We start from the raw sequence: 17,500 nt of genomic DNA, 5'->3' as shown, positions 1-17,500 counted from the left end.
ACACATGCACACACATACCACAGCACACGCACGCACGCACGCACGCACGCACGCACGCACCACGCACGCACGCACGCACACACACACACACACACACACACACACACACACACACACACACACACACACACCACATCCAAACATGTACACACAACCGGACTCAAACCCTTGATTTGTGTGGTTGTAGTTCTAGCTCTTCTTTACCGTGCCCTAAAATCCTGTTGAAAAAAAACAACAACACGCCGTAGAAACTAGATTGTATTTTTTTTCTTTGTTGTGCTTCTCAAAGTTACCACCGCTCTGGTCTCTCCCAAAGTCGGGCGGCTCGCCAGCTGATTGCCAATTAAAGTCTAATCAACAAAATGGCGTCTGGCGAGAGAGGACCTCCAGCCTGCCTCTCTCTCTCTCTCCCTGCCAGCCGCAGTCAAGCTTCCAAATAACTCATAGCGCCAACCAGGAGGGAGGAGGAGGCAGACAGAGAGGATGTAGTAGGAGATGAAGACCAAGATGAAGGGGATCCCGAATTAGAGTTCAATAACGTCCTGGCTTGTGCCTTGATGACTCGTCTCCCCTCCCCTCCTCCCCGCATCGTCAGGGCAACAGGCGTGACGCCTCCTGTTCCGATCTGGGAGGATGAGAGGGCAGAGTGCTGTGGATGAGAGTGACTTACTAAGGCAGTTCATTTGGCGACTTCCCCAGTCGGTTTGATCCATGTTTGATAATGGAGATGTTGCATCGACAAACTCAGCCTCAATTAATGAAATAACTCCACTTCATTTATTCCCGCACTGGTTTTGATTAATTCATTCCCAGAGTGTTGCGTGTGTTTGTGTGTGTGTGTGTTTGCCGGCGTAGTGTGTTTGTGTTTCTGTGTTTATGTGTGTGTGTGTGTGTTTGTGCCGGAGAGCGTCGGCCTGTGTGTGTTAGTGAGAGAGCGAGTGTGTGCGTGCGTTCATGTGCATAATGTGTGTCCCTGCACGGGCGGGTGCTTGTGTGCTATGTGCGTGTGTGTGTGTGTGTGTTTGTGAGAAAGCATCCTCCTCAGTTTGTGTGTGTGTGTGTGTGTGTGTGTGTGTGTGTGTGTGTATGAGAGCATCCTCCTCAGTGTGTGTGTGTGTGTGTGTCAGTGTGTGTTTGAGAGCGTCCTCCTCAGTTTGTGTGTGTGTGTGTGTGTGTGTGTGTGTGTATGAGAGCATCCTCCTCAGTGTGTGTGTGTGTGTGTGTCAGTGTGTGTTTGAGAGCGTCCTCCTCAGTTTGTGTGTGTGTGTGTGTGTGTGTGTGTGAGAGCGTCCGCCTCAGTGTGTGTCGTTTTGCTACTCTGAGCTCCATGGATCTCTGCCGCGGCGCCCGGCGAGACGCTAAATGATTCCGTCTCTTCCGGGCCTCTTCCTGGAGGCACGGCGGCGGACGGCAGGCAGGACGGCGGCTCCTGGGGGCCGGCCCGCGCCGCGTCCTGAGCCTGCTAATTAAGCTCTCCCTACCTCCCCCCCCCCGCTCCTCTGGCTGTGTTGGGCCGCCTGACACGCCCACGGGGCTGTTCAGAGTGGCACAGAGGGGAACGCACGGACACACACACGCACACGAGCACACACATAGACAAGCAACACACTCTAGGTAGCATCGTACCTACGCTAGTAAGTGTATGGTGGGATTCTGTGTGCAGGGGAGAGTGAAGCAGTGTTTGTTTGTGTGTGTTTGTGGTGTTTGTGCTTGTGAGTTTGTTCATGTATTTGTGTGTTTTGGTGTTTGTATGCGTGTGTTTATGTTTGTGTGTGTGTGTGTGTGTGTATAAGCATACGTGTGTGGTATGTGTGCTTGTATGTATGGTGTCTGTGTGTGTTTGTGTGTGTGCGGGTGTGCGCGCGCAGTGTGTGTAGGTTTGTGTTTATGTGTGTGTGTGCATGTCCTGTCTACTTTTGACGCTCTGTTGGCTCTGGTGTGGCTAATTAGGAAGAGCCTACTTGCATTATTCATGGTCGGTAATTATGCATTCCTTTTGCTGATCCACAGTCAGAGACATTAAATATAGATCCTGAGTCACCCCTCCCGCCATCACCACCTCCTCCCGGTGGCCCCGCTTCTCCACCTTGTTTTGACGGTGACTTCTTCAGCTTCCAACGGTTTATTTTCTGCAGTGTTACCCATTGATTACGTCGCTCTGACTCGGTCCTCATCTCTCTCTCTCTCTCTCTGCTCTGTTTTTCCTCTCTGCTCCTCTCCTCCTCTTCCTCTCTCCTCCACTTCCTCTATGCTCCTCTCCTCCTCCCCCTCTCTCCTCCTCTCCCTCTTCTCTTCCCCTTCCCCTCTCCTCCCTCTTCCTCTCTCCTCCTCTTCCCCTATCCTCCTCCCTCTTCCTCTCTCCTCCTCTTCCCCTATCCTCCTCCCTCTTCCTCTCTCCTCCTTTTCCTCTCTCCTCCTCTCTCCCCCTCTTCTCTCTCCTCCTCTCCCTCCCCTCCTCTCTCCTCCTCTCCCCCCTCTTCCTCTCTCCTCCTCTCCCCTCTCCTCCTTCTCTCCCCTCCTCTCTCCTCCTTTTCCCTATCTCCTCCTCTTCCTCTCTCCTCCTCTCCCTCCCCTCCTCTCTCCTCCTCTCCTCCTCTTCCTCTCTCCTCCTCTCCCTCCCCTCCTCTCTCCTCCTCTCCCCCTCTTCCTCTCTCCTCCTCTTCCCCTATCCTCCTCTCCCCTCCTCTCTCCTCCTCTCCCCCTCTCCTCCTCTTCCTCTCCCTCCTCCTGTCCCCTCCTCTCTCCTCCTTTTCCTCTCTCCTCCTCTCTCCTCCTCCTCTCCTCCTCTCCCCTCCTCTCTCCTACTCTTCTCCTCTTCCTCTCCCTCCTCCTGTCCCCTCCCTCTCCTCCTCTCTCCCTCCTCTCTCCTCCTCTCCCCCTCCTCTCTCCTACTCTTCTCCTCTTCCTCTCTCTCCTCCTCTCCCCTCCTCTCTCGTCCTCGTTGACTCCGCTCCTGGGCTGTCACCGGGGGGTCTGTGATGGCTGCTGATGCGGCCGCTTGTGATGTTCCGGTCGGGGATTAAGGGGGAACATTCCTCTGACAGCGCTGCTCTCGGAACCCTGACCCCCCGGTCCCGCCTGTCCGGAGTGTGGCCGCGGGAAGCGGGGCAATCTGTAATGACATCTCCGGCGGGAGGGTCCGGAGTGGGGCGGGCTGCCGGGAACGGGCTGCCTCTGATCAGCGTGATGGGGGAGCTTGCCTCCACGTAACAGGACAGTGGCAGCTCTGGGACAGCACGGCACACAGACGCACGCAGGATGCACGCACATACGCACAGACCCACACACATACATACGCAAGCACGCACATATGCATGCGCACACAAACATACGCATGAACACACATACGCATGCACCCACATACATACGCACACACATACATACGCATGCACACACATACATATACACGCGCATCCACACACGCATGCGGACATATACAATACATACGCACGCACATAGATATATGCATAAGGACGGACAGAGGCATGCATATGCACACACACCCATACAAACATAACGCAGACACCTTCACATGCACACACACACACACACACACACACACACACACACACACACACACACACACACACACACACACACACACACACACACACACACACACACACACACACACACACAAACACACAGACTTACATGCATCCACATGTGCACCCAAAAACAAGCACACGTGTACAAACACACACACACACACACACACACACACACACACACACACACACACACACAACACACACACACACACACACACACACACACACACACACACACACACACACACACACACAGACTTACACTTTATTCCGTCAATAATTTCCTCTTTCGTCAGGTTTGAGTTCTGCCGTCTCCTCCTTCTCGTCTGTAACGGCAGCGGGAGGCAGCGGAGTGGTATGAAGAGAGATCCAGAGAACAGTAATAGAAATACATCTGTAATCACTCAGTGGGGCCTCCCCTCATCTCCAGAACCAGTAACGGAGTCATGAGGGTCGTAGCATCCAACCCCGGCGTTGTTAACACATTCTCCTTCATATCCTTGCGCTACCCCCCGGAGCTGAAGGTGGGGTCGGGGGGGTCTAACTCACACGCAGCGATCTGGGTACCCTGCCCTACCGGGCGGCCCGTCTGTCCCCCCTCTGAGCTGTCTCCCCTCTGAGCTGTCCCCCCTCTGAGCTGTCTCCCCTCTGAGCTGTCTCACCTCTAAGTGGATCACCGGTTCTGAGCGGAGCGTGTTGGAATACATTTGCATGCTGATTCGTTGTAGAGAACCGCTACGGAGAGGCGGGCGCTGCGTTGTTGAGCCAATCAGAGGGCTTGTTACTTAGGATGACTCATTGGATGGCTGTTATCCCCGCCCGAGGTGGTGGTCCGCGTGGTCATGTAGCAGGGAGCGATGATGGGTCTGTTACCGTGACGCAGGTCAAGGTGCCTCCTCATGTGGTGGGCACAACTCTGTTTTCTATCTGTGTGCGTTTGCTCGTGCATGCATGCGTGTGTGTGTGTCTGTGTGTCCGTTTGCTGCTGCTCGCAGGTGTGTTTGTACTGTGTTCTATGTGTGAGTGTGTGTTTGAGTGGCCGTCCTATGTACTCTGTGTGTGCGTTTGCATGGCACTCATGTGTGTGTGTATGTCTATGTGGGCTTGTGTGTGTGTGTGTGTGTGTGTGTGTGTGGTGTTGTGTGTGTGTGTGTGTGTGTGTGTGTGTGTGTGTGTGTGTGTGTGTGTGGTGTGTGTGTGTGTGTGTGGTTGCGTAATTGAGAGAGGCCCTCATGATGTTGGGGCTGGTGAAGGACTTTAAGGTGAGATTAGGTAAGCTTTTATCTACCTTCGTTTGAGGGTCATTTGTTAGAAACGGCATACCATCCATCAGCTATTAGAGAGTGAAACGCCCTGTGAGAATATCAGTTTGGCCCCTATATGAGCCAATTTAGATTAGAGATCACTCATGTCGGCTCATTGCTGACCAATCAGGAGATCTCACCCATGATTGGTTTGGGGAATACATCTTTCTCGTCAATCTGAGTTCCGTCTTTTGGTTTAAATTCAAAATCGTGCTACATTGCAGTCTTTCCTCATTCTCTCTCTCTCTCTCTCTCTCTCTCTCTCTCTCTCTCTCTCTCTCTCTCTCTCTCTCTCTCTCTCTCTTTCTCTGTACGCAATAGGAGAAGTAGTAATGTAAATGTAAATGTCCATATTATTGACTGTAGGGACAATATTGACAGTATATGCCTCATTGGGTCTCTCTAGTTATTATGGGAAAGAGTTAATTTTGGGAAACCCCAGAATTCCTGTGTGGGGTCTATAAATGATTTCTTAATGACCTCACATCTTAATTCGATGATTAAGCAACAGGGGTGTTCCATCTGAATTCATGTATCTAAACCGCCATCCAAGCAGAGACTTCCCTCCTGCAAGCCGGGATGCTTGTATTGTGTTTTGCACAACTTGGTTGAGCAAAAGAAACAAAAAATGAAGGAAATTACAAAATAAGTTCTGTCCCTTCTGTTGGCCGAAGGGTTTTCTATGCTGTACTGCAGGGGCTCGGTCTGGGGTTAAGGGTGGAAGGAGAATCATTTGAAGATCTGAAGGCCTAAGGACGAAGGTATCCAGCAGATGTTGTGTTTGAAGATGGGGCTGAGGGACGAGAACGTTTTGCAGAGCGGTGCCTGCGGGCAACTAGCCTCTTAAAGCTAGCGCCTGGGGGAGAGGAGGCTAAGCTAAGCTAAACTGCTACCATCTGCTCGTCATGGCTTACAGGGTTTCTCGAAGAGACAATTGAACGGTGAGCGTGGTGGTACACTGGTAAAGACTTCCTTTTATCTTTTCCTTTCCTGTTGTCTTCTCTGTTCTCTTCTCTACTCTTTGTAGTTCTCTCTCTTCTTTCCTCTCCACTCCTCTCTTTCTTCTTCTTTCTCTCATCCCTACTCTCCTCTGTTTCTGTTTCTCTCTCCTCTTTCCTCCACTCTCCTCTCCTCTCCCCTGTTCCTATCCTCCCTTCTCTTCTCCTCTCCCTCTTTCCCTTTCTCTCCTCTCCTCTCCTTCTCTTCTCTCTCCTCTCCTCTCCTTCTCTTCTCTCTCCTCTCCCCTCTCCTCTCCTCTCTGTTCCTCTCCTGTGAGAGCCAGCGGCTGTGTGTGAACCAACACACAGGTGTGTGTGTGGGTGTGTGTGTGTGGGTGTTTGTTTTTGTGACTCCATCAGGTGGTGTCTGTCTCGTCCGCTCCGATCGATCGCTCTCAGCCAGGGTTCTGCTTCCATCCTCCACATGGGTCAATTGAACGGTGGAGACGGAAAAAGAGATGAATAACACCTGGTTCTCCCGCCATCTCCTTCCTTAGGAGGCGGATACGAGGGAACTCCCCCAGGTCCACACGGGGTCTCTCCTCTACTGGGTGGGCTTCACGCTGACCAAAGGGTTCCCAGTGACTTCTGAACAGGGTTAGGAGGAGCAGGCAGTGGGAACCAGTACATGACGGGAAATTTGAACCGTGTTGCGTATAGCAGTGTGTAAGGTTGGAGGAAGTCTTCCCAAGGAGGATCGATTCAACCTTAACTAAGTCTTGATTACTTTCATTGATGAATTAATTAATTCACAGTTCGATCCATTGAGTTCTCGTTTTGTATGTTCTCTCTTTCTCTCTTTGATTCGTTCTTATTCTCATGGAGGATTTCACGTTTTAGTCATACATTCTATCATGCTTTATTTCCTTCATTAATGCAGAAATATTCTGTACATTGCAACATTCTTTCTTGCATCATTTATTTCATTCATTCCTTATTGCATGCATTTCTTCCTCATTCGTTCATTCATTCATTCATTCGTTCATTCATTCATTCATTCATTCATTCATTCATTCATTCATTCATTCATCATTGGTTCACTTCTCTCTGTAAGGTCCCTCAGGGGCCGAATGGAGCCGCAGCAGCAGTACAGTAAAGACCTGTGGGCTCTGCCGGGTCCCCCAGTCGCTCTGAACACATCATTAATCATGTGTGTGTGTCTGTGGGACCGTGGGTTTGTCTGTGTATGTGTGTGTACGTTTGTGTGTCTGTGTGTGCGTTTGTCTCTGTTATTGTGTGTGTACTGTTTATTCTGTTTGTGGGTGTGCTCAGGCATGCATGTGTGTATGTATGTGTGTTCCTTTGTGTGTACTGTGTACTCTGTGTGTGTATATGTATGCTTTTGCCAAATGTGTATGCAGTTTGTGTGTGCGTGCTTGTGTGCCGTGTACGTTTGCTCGTGCACACATGTGTGCATGTATGTCGGTGTGTGTGTGTGTGCCTTCGCCAAATGTGTGTATGTGTGTCTGTGTGTATGTGTGTGTGTGTGTGTGTATGTGTGTGTGTGTTTGTCTGCGTGTGTAATGGAGAAAGGCACAGAGCCGGAATGAGGGCCAGCCCGGAGGCCCCTGGTCGTGGACGGTGACCCCGGGCCCTGGAGCGGTCCTGGGGTCATTATTCAGGAGGCGTGCTGAAGGACGGGGCCCGCCCTGCTATTGATTAAGGAAGGGCAGCGATGGAGCAGTCGATACGCCCGCTGATTCAATCAGGTGGCAAACTAGAGGCCGGCCCAGTGTGGACCTTTGTGTGTGTGTGTGTGTGTGTGTGTGTATGTGTGTGTGTGTGTGTGTTAGCGCACAATGTTTGAGTGTTGGGATGTGTCTGTGTTCATTGACGATATGCCAGTGTGTGTGCGTGACATTTGAATGGCTGTGTGCTCCGGGCTGATATAATGTACTTCGGGGAGATGCTGGTTAAGGGATTCCTTCAGTGGCTCCAGACACAAAGACAGCCCCAGATAGAGCGGCTCATTCAGATCCAGCTAGGACCTCAGACTCGCACACACACACGCATGCACACACATACATCAACACGTACATACCCACGCACACATACACACACATACGTGCACCCGCATGCACACACATACACACACACACACATACATACGCACGCACACACAGGCACCCACATTCACACACATACACAAACACACCCGCATCCAAACATGCACACATGCACACCGACACACCCACACCTACACACAAACACACACACGAACCCGCTCCCACTTTGCCGGCTGCTACCTGCGGCGGTAATCTCATGTGTTTGCTACCCGCGGTGAAGGATTTATTTTCGCTGGCGATGATAAAGAACGGTGTTTGGACACGCCTGGAGCGCCCTTTCAAAGTAAAAGCGCAGGATGGATACTCAGCTCTGACTGGATCTCGTCCTAAGTCCCGGGGTCTCCCTGGGATTCTCCACAACACGGTTCAGAGCCTCAGGCTGGTTCAGGAGGGCTTTCCCGCCTCGCAGACACAGGGAGACGCAACGCGGAGACCGCCAGGCTTAGCGGCTCTGGCCCCGGCCTTGCGCTGGCTCTCTGTTGATGCCCTCGTCTATCCTCTTTATGCCTGGAGTCGAGCGAGCGCTCACGCCCCGGGCCTGGGCCTCATCAGACACTTCGTCAAATGTTTATCTCATCAAATTGTAATTCCTCTCCGAACCTATGTTCTGAATTCATTCAGGTTCTGGCTATGAATGCACTGATGGACAGGTGTCAAAAGAAAGGTCTGTTATTGAAGAGTACATAGGACATTTGGGGTTATTGAGTCAGTTTCAGAGTTTATAATAGTATAATATAGATACAGTGAGGTAGGGGCGGTCGACTGACTCAATGCAGTGGGATACAGACACGCTGAGAGAAGGAGTATTTCAGAATCAGGAGAAAGTCGAACACGTAGAGACAAAACTATCTTGGTCTCTGTTGCTGCATAACAGTAGAAATACATATAGTAAGAAAAGTTTTGAAAAAATAGAGATGTTTACCATAGGAACACAATATGTCGAATAGAATAGAGCGAAAGAATGTGTTTAAAATGGGAATCTATTTAAAAAGAGGAAAGCGCTGTACAGTTTGTGCAGGAATCCGCAAAGAATTGGGTCATGCAATATGCAGATAATGTGCTTAATATTTTATTTTTTCATCCAACGATCCCAAAAGAAATTCCCAACCGTTCCGCTCCTAAAGACGGAGGCATGAGTTACCAGCTCCAGGGGAGCGACCCCGGGCTGACTGTCCTCCGGGTCCATCACCACGGAAACCGGGTTATTAAAATGGCTCGTGCTGATTGGCTGACATTGTCGGTGATCAAACACCTAGCGGCACTAATTGAGTTTGATTTGGGGGGTGTTAATGCTCGTTAACGTCAGGGGTGCTGTCAAACTTTATCGCTAACGTAAACACCTAAAAGGTGGCGTTGTTTGATGGTATGGGAGGGTTTCTGTTTATATCTACCTGTAATGTTTTAGCACTTTCATTTGCCCAGTTTGTTGCTAACAACTCATTAAGACCCAAGGTCACATATTTTATCTTTATTGTGTTTACCGTGAATACGCCAACACGCATTTCATCATTTTATACCTAGCATCACAACCCTGATGGGTTTTTCTCTCTCTCTCTCTCTCTCTCTCTCTCTCTCTCTCTCTCTCTCTCTCTCTCTCTCTCTCTCTCTCTCTCTCTCTCTCTCTCTCTCTCTTCTCTCCATGTCTCTCAATCGCCCCCTGGCCCTCTGTGTTTCATTGTTCCTGACCTCCTACTCCCCAATCCTCTTTAACTATTGTTTCAGTTTCTCATCCGACAACTTTCCATGTCACTTCGCTCTCTCTCCCACTTTTAATCCCCCCTCTCTTCAATGTTGTAACACCGTCTTACCCTAGATGTTGCTGTCTCTCCATCTGTCTATCTGATCGTTTGGCTCAAGCAATGGAGAGACAGGGAACTAGCGGAGCAGATAATAGTGGCTTTGGAAGTCAGTCTCCCGGTCGGTCCCGTCTCTTGTCTTCTTCCTCAGATCTTTTTCATTATTTCATCAAACTCCTTTTCCCCGGGAGCCGTGAGACCGCCGCTGTAGTCCGATTCCCAGGGCGCAGGGAGGGTATGAACATAAGTTAGAACTCATGTTTGTTGTCAGTTCATGACGCCCCTTCCCGATGTGCTCCCGTCACATCTGGATTATACGGTTTGCAAATACTTTGCAGTCTGTCGGCTTTATGGTCCGTCAAACTTGGAGTCGAGGGTTCTCCCAGAACGGCTCGGGTGTAAATTATAACACAAAGTAGTTAGACACAAGACACACACCCCTGTGCTGCTGTGATAAGTCCTGCCTTGTTGCTGAGGTAGCCCGGTGCGCTGGCATGATTGGTGGTATGAGCTCACTGCCTACGTCAGGACCGCAGAGTGGCTCAACAGGCTCCGCAAAAGACTCAAGACTCACTTGTTTAGAGACCACTTAGACTCTGCACAGCCTCCTCCTTACCCTACCACGCCCACTCTTACGCACTTGTTGTATGTTGTACGTCCTGACACTTAAAAATGGTACTTGGCATCGTATAGTGTCTTATCCTAGCTATCTTTGTTGTGTACGGGGAATGGGCTAACCTATTGTGACGGTGTGATGGTTCTATGAACATCCTTACTGCACTGACAGCCATATATTGTTTCTCTATCTTCTGAAAAATTTACTTATTCTAAATCGCTTTGGATGAAAGCGTGTGCATGATGACCTAATGCAAATGTAATTGTGAATGATTAGGATCTAACCAAAGAGCCTGGTGTTGAAGTTTACTTGAGTTTACTTGTTAAAGCAAAGTGTTGGAGATCTCTTGGCAGCCGTACCAGGACTGTTTAACGACCGCAGCCTGCCTCCAGTGCCCGAGTTGGCGTTAGCGGTGGCGTTAGCGGGCTATTTATGGGCTGTTAGCAGCCTTGGCAACAGCACAACAATTCAATGTTCAAATAAAATGAAATGAAATGTGTATGTGTGTGTTTCAGTTAACGAATAACGTCAGTGAATGTGTGTGTGCCCAATGCGTTTGTGTGTTTTGGTTACCTAATAAAATGTGTGTATGCAAACATGCGTGTGTGTGTGTGAGTTTGTGTGTGTGTTTTGGTTCACTTATAAAATGTGTGGATGCAAACACGCGTGTGTGTGAGTTTGTGTGTGTTTTGGTTCACTAATACAATGTCTATGTGTTTGTGCGTGTTCTTCTTTATTCCCCAAAAAATTGTCCATCGCGCCAATGCCACACAGTTCCTTAACTCTGCCGTGTGTGACATTTGTTAAACCTTGAAAACGAGTCACAAACCCGGTCCCAATTCCTCCTCAGTACGGACTGAGAATGTGTTGAGAGGGGAAGAGATACCCGAAACCCTCACCAGCCTTGGTGTTTGTCTGTTTGGGAACACCTTGTTGGCAGAGAGACAAGCAGTGGGTAGAGAGACAAGCAGAACATTGCCCTGGCCGTTCCATTCCTGCCTTCAGGTTTATGTGGGTACTTGTACCTGCTAACACTATGCCTTATGGTCTGTGTCTGCTAACCAGGGCTTTTACAGCAGAGAGGGTACTTTGTAAAGCTCAATAACTCTCTCTCTTTCTTCCTCTCCTCCCCCTCAGGGGGGAAACTTCCCTTTATTTACTTTATTAACACAAATTACTTTATTGTTGGATGTAAATCTCCGCCAAGCACAGAGCATAAGGGCCGTTAGTGCCCGGTCGACGCAGGACACACAGCACAGTAGTGTCTCGCTATGGACTATACTGGCTGTTTTAGCTGTTTTAGCTGTTTGATTGTTTGTGTGTTTGAGTGTGGGATTTGTGGATGTCTTTAGGGTGGCAGTAGCTCGCGAGGCAGAGCGGGATGACTTGTAACCGAAAGGTTGCTAGTTTGATCCCCAACTCGTCCACCTGCTGAGTGTCAAGGTGTCCCTGAGCAAGGCACCTCACCGTAACTGCTCTCGACAAGCTGGCTGTCGCCTTACATAAATGACTAAGGCGCTTTGGATAAAAAAATCTGCTAAATGCCCTGAATGTAATGTAAATGTCTTGAAGTAGACTGAGTGCATGCCTCATCTCAATAATCAGATTTAAGATATAGTTTAAAGAGCCAAAGTATGGTGAAAGAATAGCTCAAGAATATCTTGTCAAAACAGACATCCAACCCATTCAGTGTCTCAATAAGAACCCTTTCTGTGTTCGTTAGTATGGTATTTGGCCTGGGTGTCCCTGTCAGTGAGTGAGCTGAGTGCTGCACTGCTCCTCACACTGTGGTCCCCTCCCTCTTGTGTTGCAGGTCTGGTCAAGCTGGGAGTCCACTGTGTCACATGCCAGAAAGTGGCCATAAAGATTGTGAACCGGGAGAAGCTCAGCGAGTCAGTACTAATGAAGGTAAGACCACCCGTCCGATATTCCTATCCGTCTGTCTCTCCCTTCCTCCTTCTCTTCGGTCCAAGCGTACCTCGTGCACTCCTCTCTACACGAGAGGAGACCACTCTGACGCCTCTCTCTCTCTCTCTCTCTCTCTCTCTCTCTCTCTCTCTCTCTCTCTCTCTCTCTGTCTCTCTCTCTCTCTCACAACTCCTCTCGGCCGCGGGTCTCTTGGCCGGGCTAGAGGGGAGAGGGGAGAGTCATCTGGCAGCTTTTGTGAAGGCTGAGCATTTCAACTAGCAACACTCTTCCTCCTAATTACTGACTTGGTTTTACCACCTTGTACTTGTGTGTGTTCGTTCGTGCGTGCGTCCATCTCTCGCCGAACCTCCTCGTCTGTGAGTCGTGTCCACTGCCACCATGAGAGCCTTTATTACGGACAACCATCTGAACACGAGCGAGAGAGGACTGGGCCAGTAACACAGCATACTGACGTGTGTGTTTGTGTGCGTGTGTGTGTGTGTGTGGTTATGTGTGTGTGTGTTTATTTATGTCTGTGTGTGTGTGTGTGTGTGTGTGTGTGTGTGTGTGTGTGTGTGAGAGTGTGTGCACGTGTGTGTGAGAGAGCGAGTGAGAGTGTTTGCGTGTGTGTGTGTGTGTGTGTGTGTGTGTGTGTGTGTGTGTATGTGTGTGTGCTTGTATGCGTGCAGGGGAAACCCAGTAATTTCTCAACATGCGTATTCATGCACCTGTGTTTCTTCCACGCCGAGCATGAGGCGGTCTCGGTGCCTCGGTGTCTAAGCGACGGGCCGCTCTGCACGTGCCTGTCAGGGGGGGGGGGCCGGCTGCCAAATGTCACCTTTAATATGCTAATGACCCCCGGCCCCCGTGGGGGCCGTTAGGAGGGGATCCAGCTACCCAGCGAGGTGTGTGCATGACAGCTCCTGATGATACCCTCACACGCAGGCAGGCAGGCAGGCACGCATGCACACACACACATGCATGCACGTACAAGCTCACACAGACAGACTCACTCACTTTCTTTCTGTTTCTGTCTTGGTCTCTGTTTCTATCTGTCTGTCTCTCGCTCCATCTGTCTGTCACCGTCCCTCTCCATCTCCCTCTCCCTCTTTCTCTCTCTCTCTCTTATTCAGGTTCAGCTTCAGATTCAACTTTATTGTCACCGTGCAGAGTACAAGTACAGAGACAACGAAATGTGGTTGGAGATCTAAACAGTAGTGCAAAATAGCGGTTAAGGTGCGGTTTGAACATGATTGTCATATAGTGCAAGTATAATATAGTTAAATAGTAGGGTGGGATAGGGCAGGAGCAGTTAATTAAAAAAAAAGTAAAGTGACGAAGTATGATCAGGTAGCATGCACTCACACATTCACACACATGCTCACACAAACACAGAGCGAGATCCACCGAATCATTCGCATTGTGCATGCCTGCATAGTTTTTGACACACATGATAAGAAGGTGCACGCATGTATTCACACCCTCACCGCCCTAGAAACGCACACGTGCACACACACAGACCTCACAGACACGCATACACCGCCATCCAAGACAACAGCAATGATGAGGAAGAGGATGACGATGACAACGGCAATGACGATGACGATGATAACGATGAAGACAAAGATGCTGTACTGAACACCTCCTCCTCATGGATCTCTCCCTGTTATCTCCCTTCTCAATATTTTGGGGTGCATGCACTTCATGTCCTCCCTCATTGTTTACATATAATAATGTCCCCCAGTGTGATGCGGGACAGTGGTCTCCTCCTCTCTCCTCCCGTCTCCCCCGGTCTCCTCCTCTCTCCTCCTCTCCTCTGGTCTCCTTCTCTCTCCTCTCCACTCTCCTCCTCTCTCCTCTGGTCTCCTCCGGTCTCCTCTGGTCTCCTTCTCTCTCCTATCCACTCTCCTCCTCTCACCTCTGGTCTCCTCTGGTCTCCTCCGGTCTCCTCTGGTCTCCTCCTCTCTCGTTCTGTCTCCTCCTCTTTCCTCCTCACTTCTCCTATCTCCTCCTCTCTCCTCTCTTCTCCTCCTTTCTCCTCTGGTCTCCTCCTCCATCCTCCTCTCTCCTCCGGTCTCCTCCTCCATCCTCCTCTCTCCTTTGGTCTCCTCCTCTCTCCTCCTCTCTCCTCTGGTCTCCTCCTCTCTCCTCCTCTTCCTCAGCACACGGCGGCAGCAGGAGGCTTGTTTGGCTGCTGCTCCTCTGGCTCCTCTGGGCCTCGGAGCCGGTGGCTTCCTCTGCTGCCACCAACACCACTAATTAGTCTGGCTAACTTACTCTCTCTCTCTCTCTCTCTCTGGGACTCTCTCTCTATCTCATGTTCTCTATTCCTCTCTCTCTTGTGCTCTCTTTCTCTGTTGTGCTCTCTCTTTCTCACTTGACTCTTCTTCCTTTCGCTCTCTTTCAAATCTCTCCATTTCTTGCTCTCTCTCTCTATCTCTCCCTGTTTCCCTTTCTCTCTCACTTTACTATCCATCTCCCGCTCTCTCTATCTCTCCCTGTACCTCTTTATCTCTCTCTCTCTCTCTCTCTCTCTCTCTCTCTCTCTCTCTCTCTCTCTCTCTCTCTCTCTCTCTCTCTCTCTCTCTCTCTCTCTCTCTCCCTCTTTCCCTTTCTCTCCCACTTTACTATCCATCTCCCGCTCTCTCTATCTCTTCCTGTACCTCTTTATCTCTCTCTCACTCCCTCTTTCCCTTTCTCTTTCACTTCACTATATATCCCCCACTCTCCCTCTATCTCTCCCTTTCTCTCTCCCTCTAAGCAAAACTTCAAAGCCACTCTCCTGGAGAGAAAGCAGGATGGAGTGAGAGAGAGGGGGATAGAGAGAGGGGGGAGAGAGAGCGTGGAGAGAACGAGAGAGGAAGAGAGGGAGAGAGAAGGGGAGAGAGGGAAAGAAGATAAATTGGGTCATTTTTGGAGGGTTCTGCTGTGTAACAGATATAACACCAAGCTGCTGATGGTGTTTGAAGAGTTTGAGACGCAGCACTGCCTGTGGTTTACAGGAGATAAGCTGCATCTCTTCTTGATGTCAGCCACCGCCTTTTAAACATGCCTGCCTGTCACTGATTATGTGTTTGTACGTGTATGTGTGTGTGTGTTTGTGTGTGTGTCTGTGTTTGTGGACAAGTTCATGTTCATGGAAGAATCTTAAAATATAGGAAAAGGAAGGGAGGTGTCGAGAGAGAGAGAGAGAGAGAGAGAGAGAGAGAGAGAGAGAGAGAGAGAGAGAGAGAGAGAGAGAGAGAGAGAGAGAGAGAGAGAGAGAGAGAGAGAGAGAGAGAGAGAGAGAGAGAGAGAGGCAGAGTGCTGTGCAGACAAAAGAGGGTGAGATTGAGAGCTGCATGTATCCTGAAATAGCTGAAATAATCACCAGCCTACTGTAAGAACCATATAGGTTCAAGCCTCTCTTTACCTCCTCTAAATGCTCTCTGTACCTCCAGCACCATTAGAGGGACCGTATGTCTTCGACCATCAGCCCTGACTTAGCAGTAGGGGAGGGGAGGAGGATGTAGGTGGAGGGGGAACAGTAGGAGGGTGGAGGGGGAGCAGTAGGAGGGTGGAGGGGGAGTAGGAGGGGGTTGGTGGAAGCTGGAGGTGGAGGGGGAGCAGTAGGAGGGTGGAGGGGCAGCAGGAGGGGGTTGGAGGAGGCTGGAGGTGGAGGGGGAGCAGGAGGGGGGTGGAGGGGGAGCAGGAGGGGGGTGGAGGAGGAACCAGTAGGCGTTAGGAAGGGGAGCAGGATGCGGCAGCCTCAGATGACTCACACTGCTCTCTGAGTGCGTCATCAGGATGACTCGGGGAAGCGGCTCTGCAGAACCCAGGCAGCCCTGCTAACCCTGGGTCTGTCTCTCCTGGGTTTGTCTCTCCCTGGGTTTGTCTCTCTCTCTCTGGTCCACAGTCTAATGGCGCGTTTCCACCGGCGGGTACGCTTCGGCCCAGCATGCCTCAGCCAAGTAGTGAAGGTGCGGTATAGCCCAGCTCAGTTACGGCTCGCGTTTCCACCACCGACAGTACCCTTATGGGGGGCGGGATTTAAGCCGGATGGCGATAGCCGCGGCAGCTACGTAAGCATCGTGACCTTATAGCAGCCCAACACAGTGTAGCCTGCTAATAAATCCAAGGATAAGAAGAACACAACACAATGAACGAAGAGCAACAATGTAGAACGCCCAAGAAGGACGTCCAACTTTTGCGAAGCATTTTCTTCAATGAACAAAGTTTTCACCGTTGTCCAGAAATACCTTGCGGCTACTGTGTTTGTTTTTTATAATCCCCTTGTCGCACAGAAGTGACGATTCTGTCTAACCAATCAATGGAAGGCGTGTTTAGCTCGGACTTGTTTGCACCCTTTCAGACGACAGACCACGCCCAGTTTTGGCGGTGGCAACGCGACCGTGCCGCTCCTTTGCATACTGAACCGACCCGTAACCATTGGTGGAAAAGCGCCATAAGGGCTTTGTTGGCATTGAGACGTACGTTGACCTAGTCGAAGCACAAGAAGTTCAATAAGATACAAAATTGGATGGAAAATAATCGTATTAAAACTCTCTCCCTCTCTCTCTCTGTCTCTTGCTCCCTCCATCGACCTCTCATCCCCTCTTTAGTTTTGCCAGAGACACACACACACACACAGAAACACACTGTGTTTATGTACATGTGTTTATGCGTGTGTGCGTGTTTCTGTGTTATTGTGTGTGCAGAATGAATGGGTTTCATATGTTTTGCTGCTGTTTGCCGATCCATCAGCTCTGTACTGCGTTGCCCCCGACGACGGCAGCATCCTCCTCATATCCCTTTGTAGCTCACTGGCTCAGCCTTAACCTCGGGGTAGGCTAGCACGCTATCGTGATAGTGCTTTATAAGAGATAAGCCAACCACGTGGTCACAGATGTGTGTACCATCCAGATGTGGGAGTGCATCCCGATGCTAACACACATATTCCCTTTAGAAGCTGCACCCCCTGGTTGTGTTGTTATAATCATCAAATATATCTATCGATACTCGTTATTCTAGGACTCTCTCTCTCTCTCTCTCTCTCTCTCTCTCTCTCTCTCTCTCTCTCTCTCTCTCTCTCTCTCTCTCTCTCTCTCTCTTCTCTTGTGCTCAATCTCTCTCATTCTCCCTCCCTCTCTCTCTTTTGGCTCAATCTCTCTCTCTCTCTCTCTCTCTCTCTCTCTTTCTCTCTCTCTCTCTCTCTCTCTCTCTCTCTCTTTCTCTCTCTCTCTCTCTCTCTCTCTCTCTCTCTCTCTCTCTCTCTCTCTCTC

At 50.1% G+C, this 17,500-nt stretch overlaps 1 protein-coding gene across 1 annotated transcript in view; it reads left to right on the top strand.

Annotated features, from left to right (window-relative positions):
* brsk2a (BR serine/threonine kinase 2a) overlaps positions 1-17,500 on the top strand; it is a 160,928-nt gene that overhangs the window by 71,818 nt on the left and 71,610 nt on the right. The window contains exon 2 of the mRNA XM_030365324.1: positions 12,145-12,239. Within this exon, the coding sequence (XP_030221184.1) occupies positions 12,145-12,239 (95 nt within the window). The remainder of the gene's footprint in view (positions 1-12,144; positions 12,240-17,500) is intronic.

This window comes from Gadus morhua, chromosome 9 (genome assembly GCF_902167405.1).
Source record: "Gadus morhua chromosome 9, gadMor3.0, whole genome shotgun sequence".
In the NCBI taxonomy this organism is placed as follows: domain Eukaryota; kingdom Metazoa; phylum Chordata; class Actinopteri; order Gadiformes; family Gadidae; genus Gadus; species Gadus morhua.
Note: the sequence above shows the minus strand (reverse complement) of the source record. Positions and strands in the feature narration are given on the sequence as shown.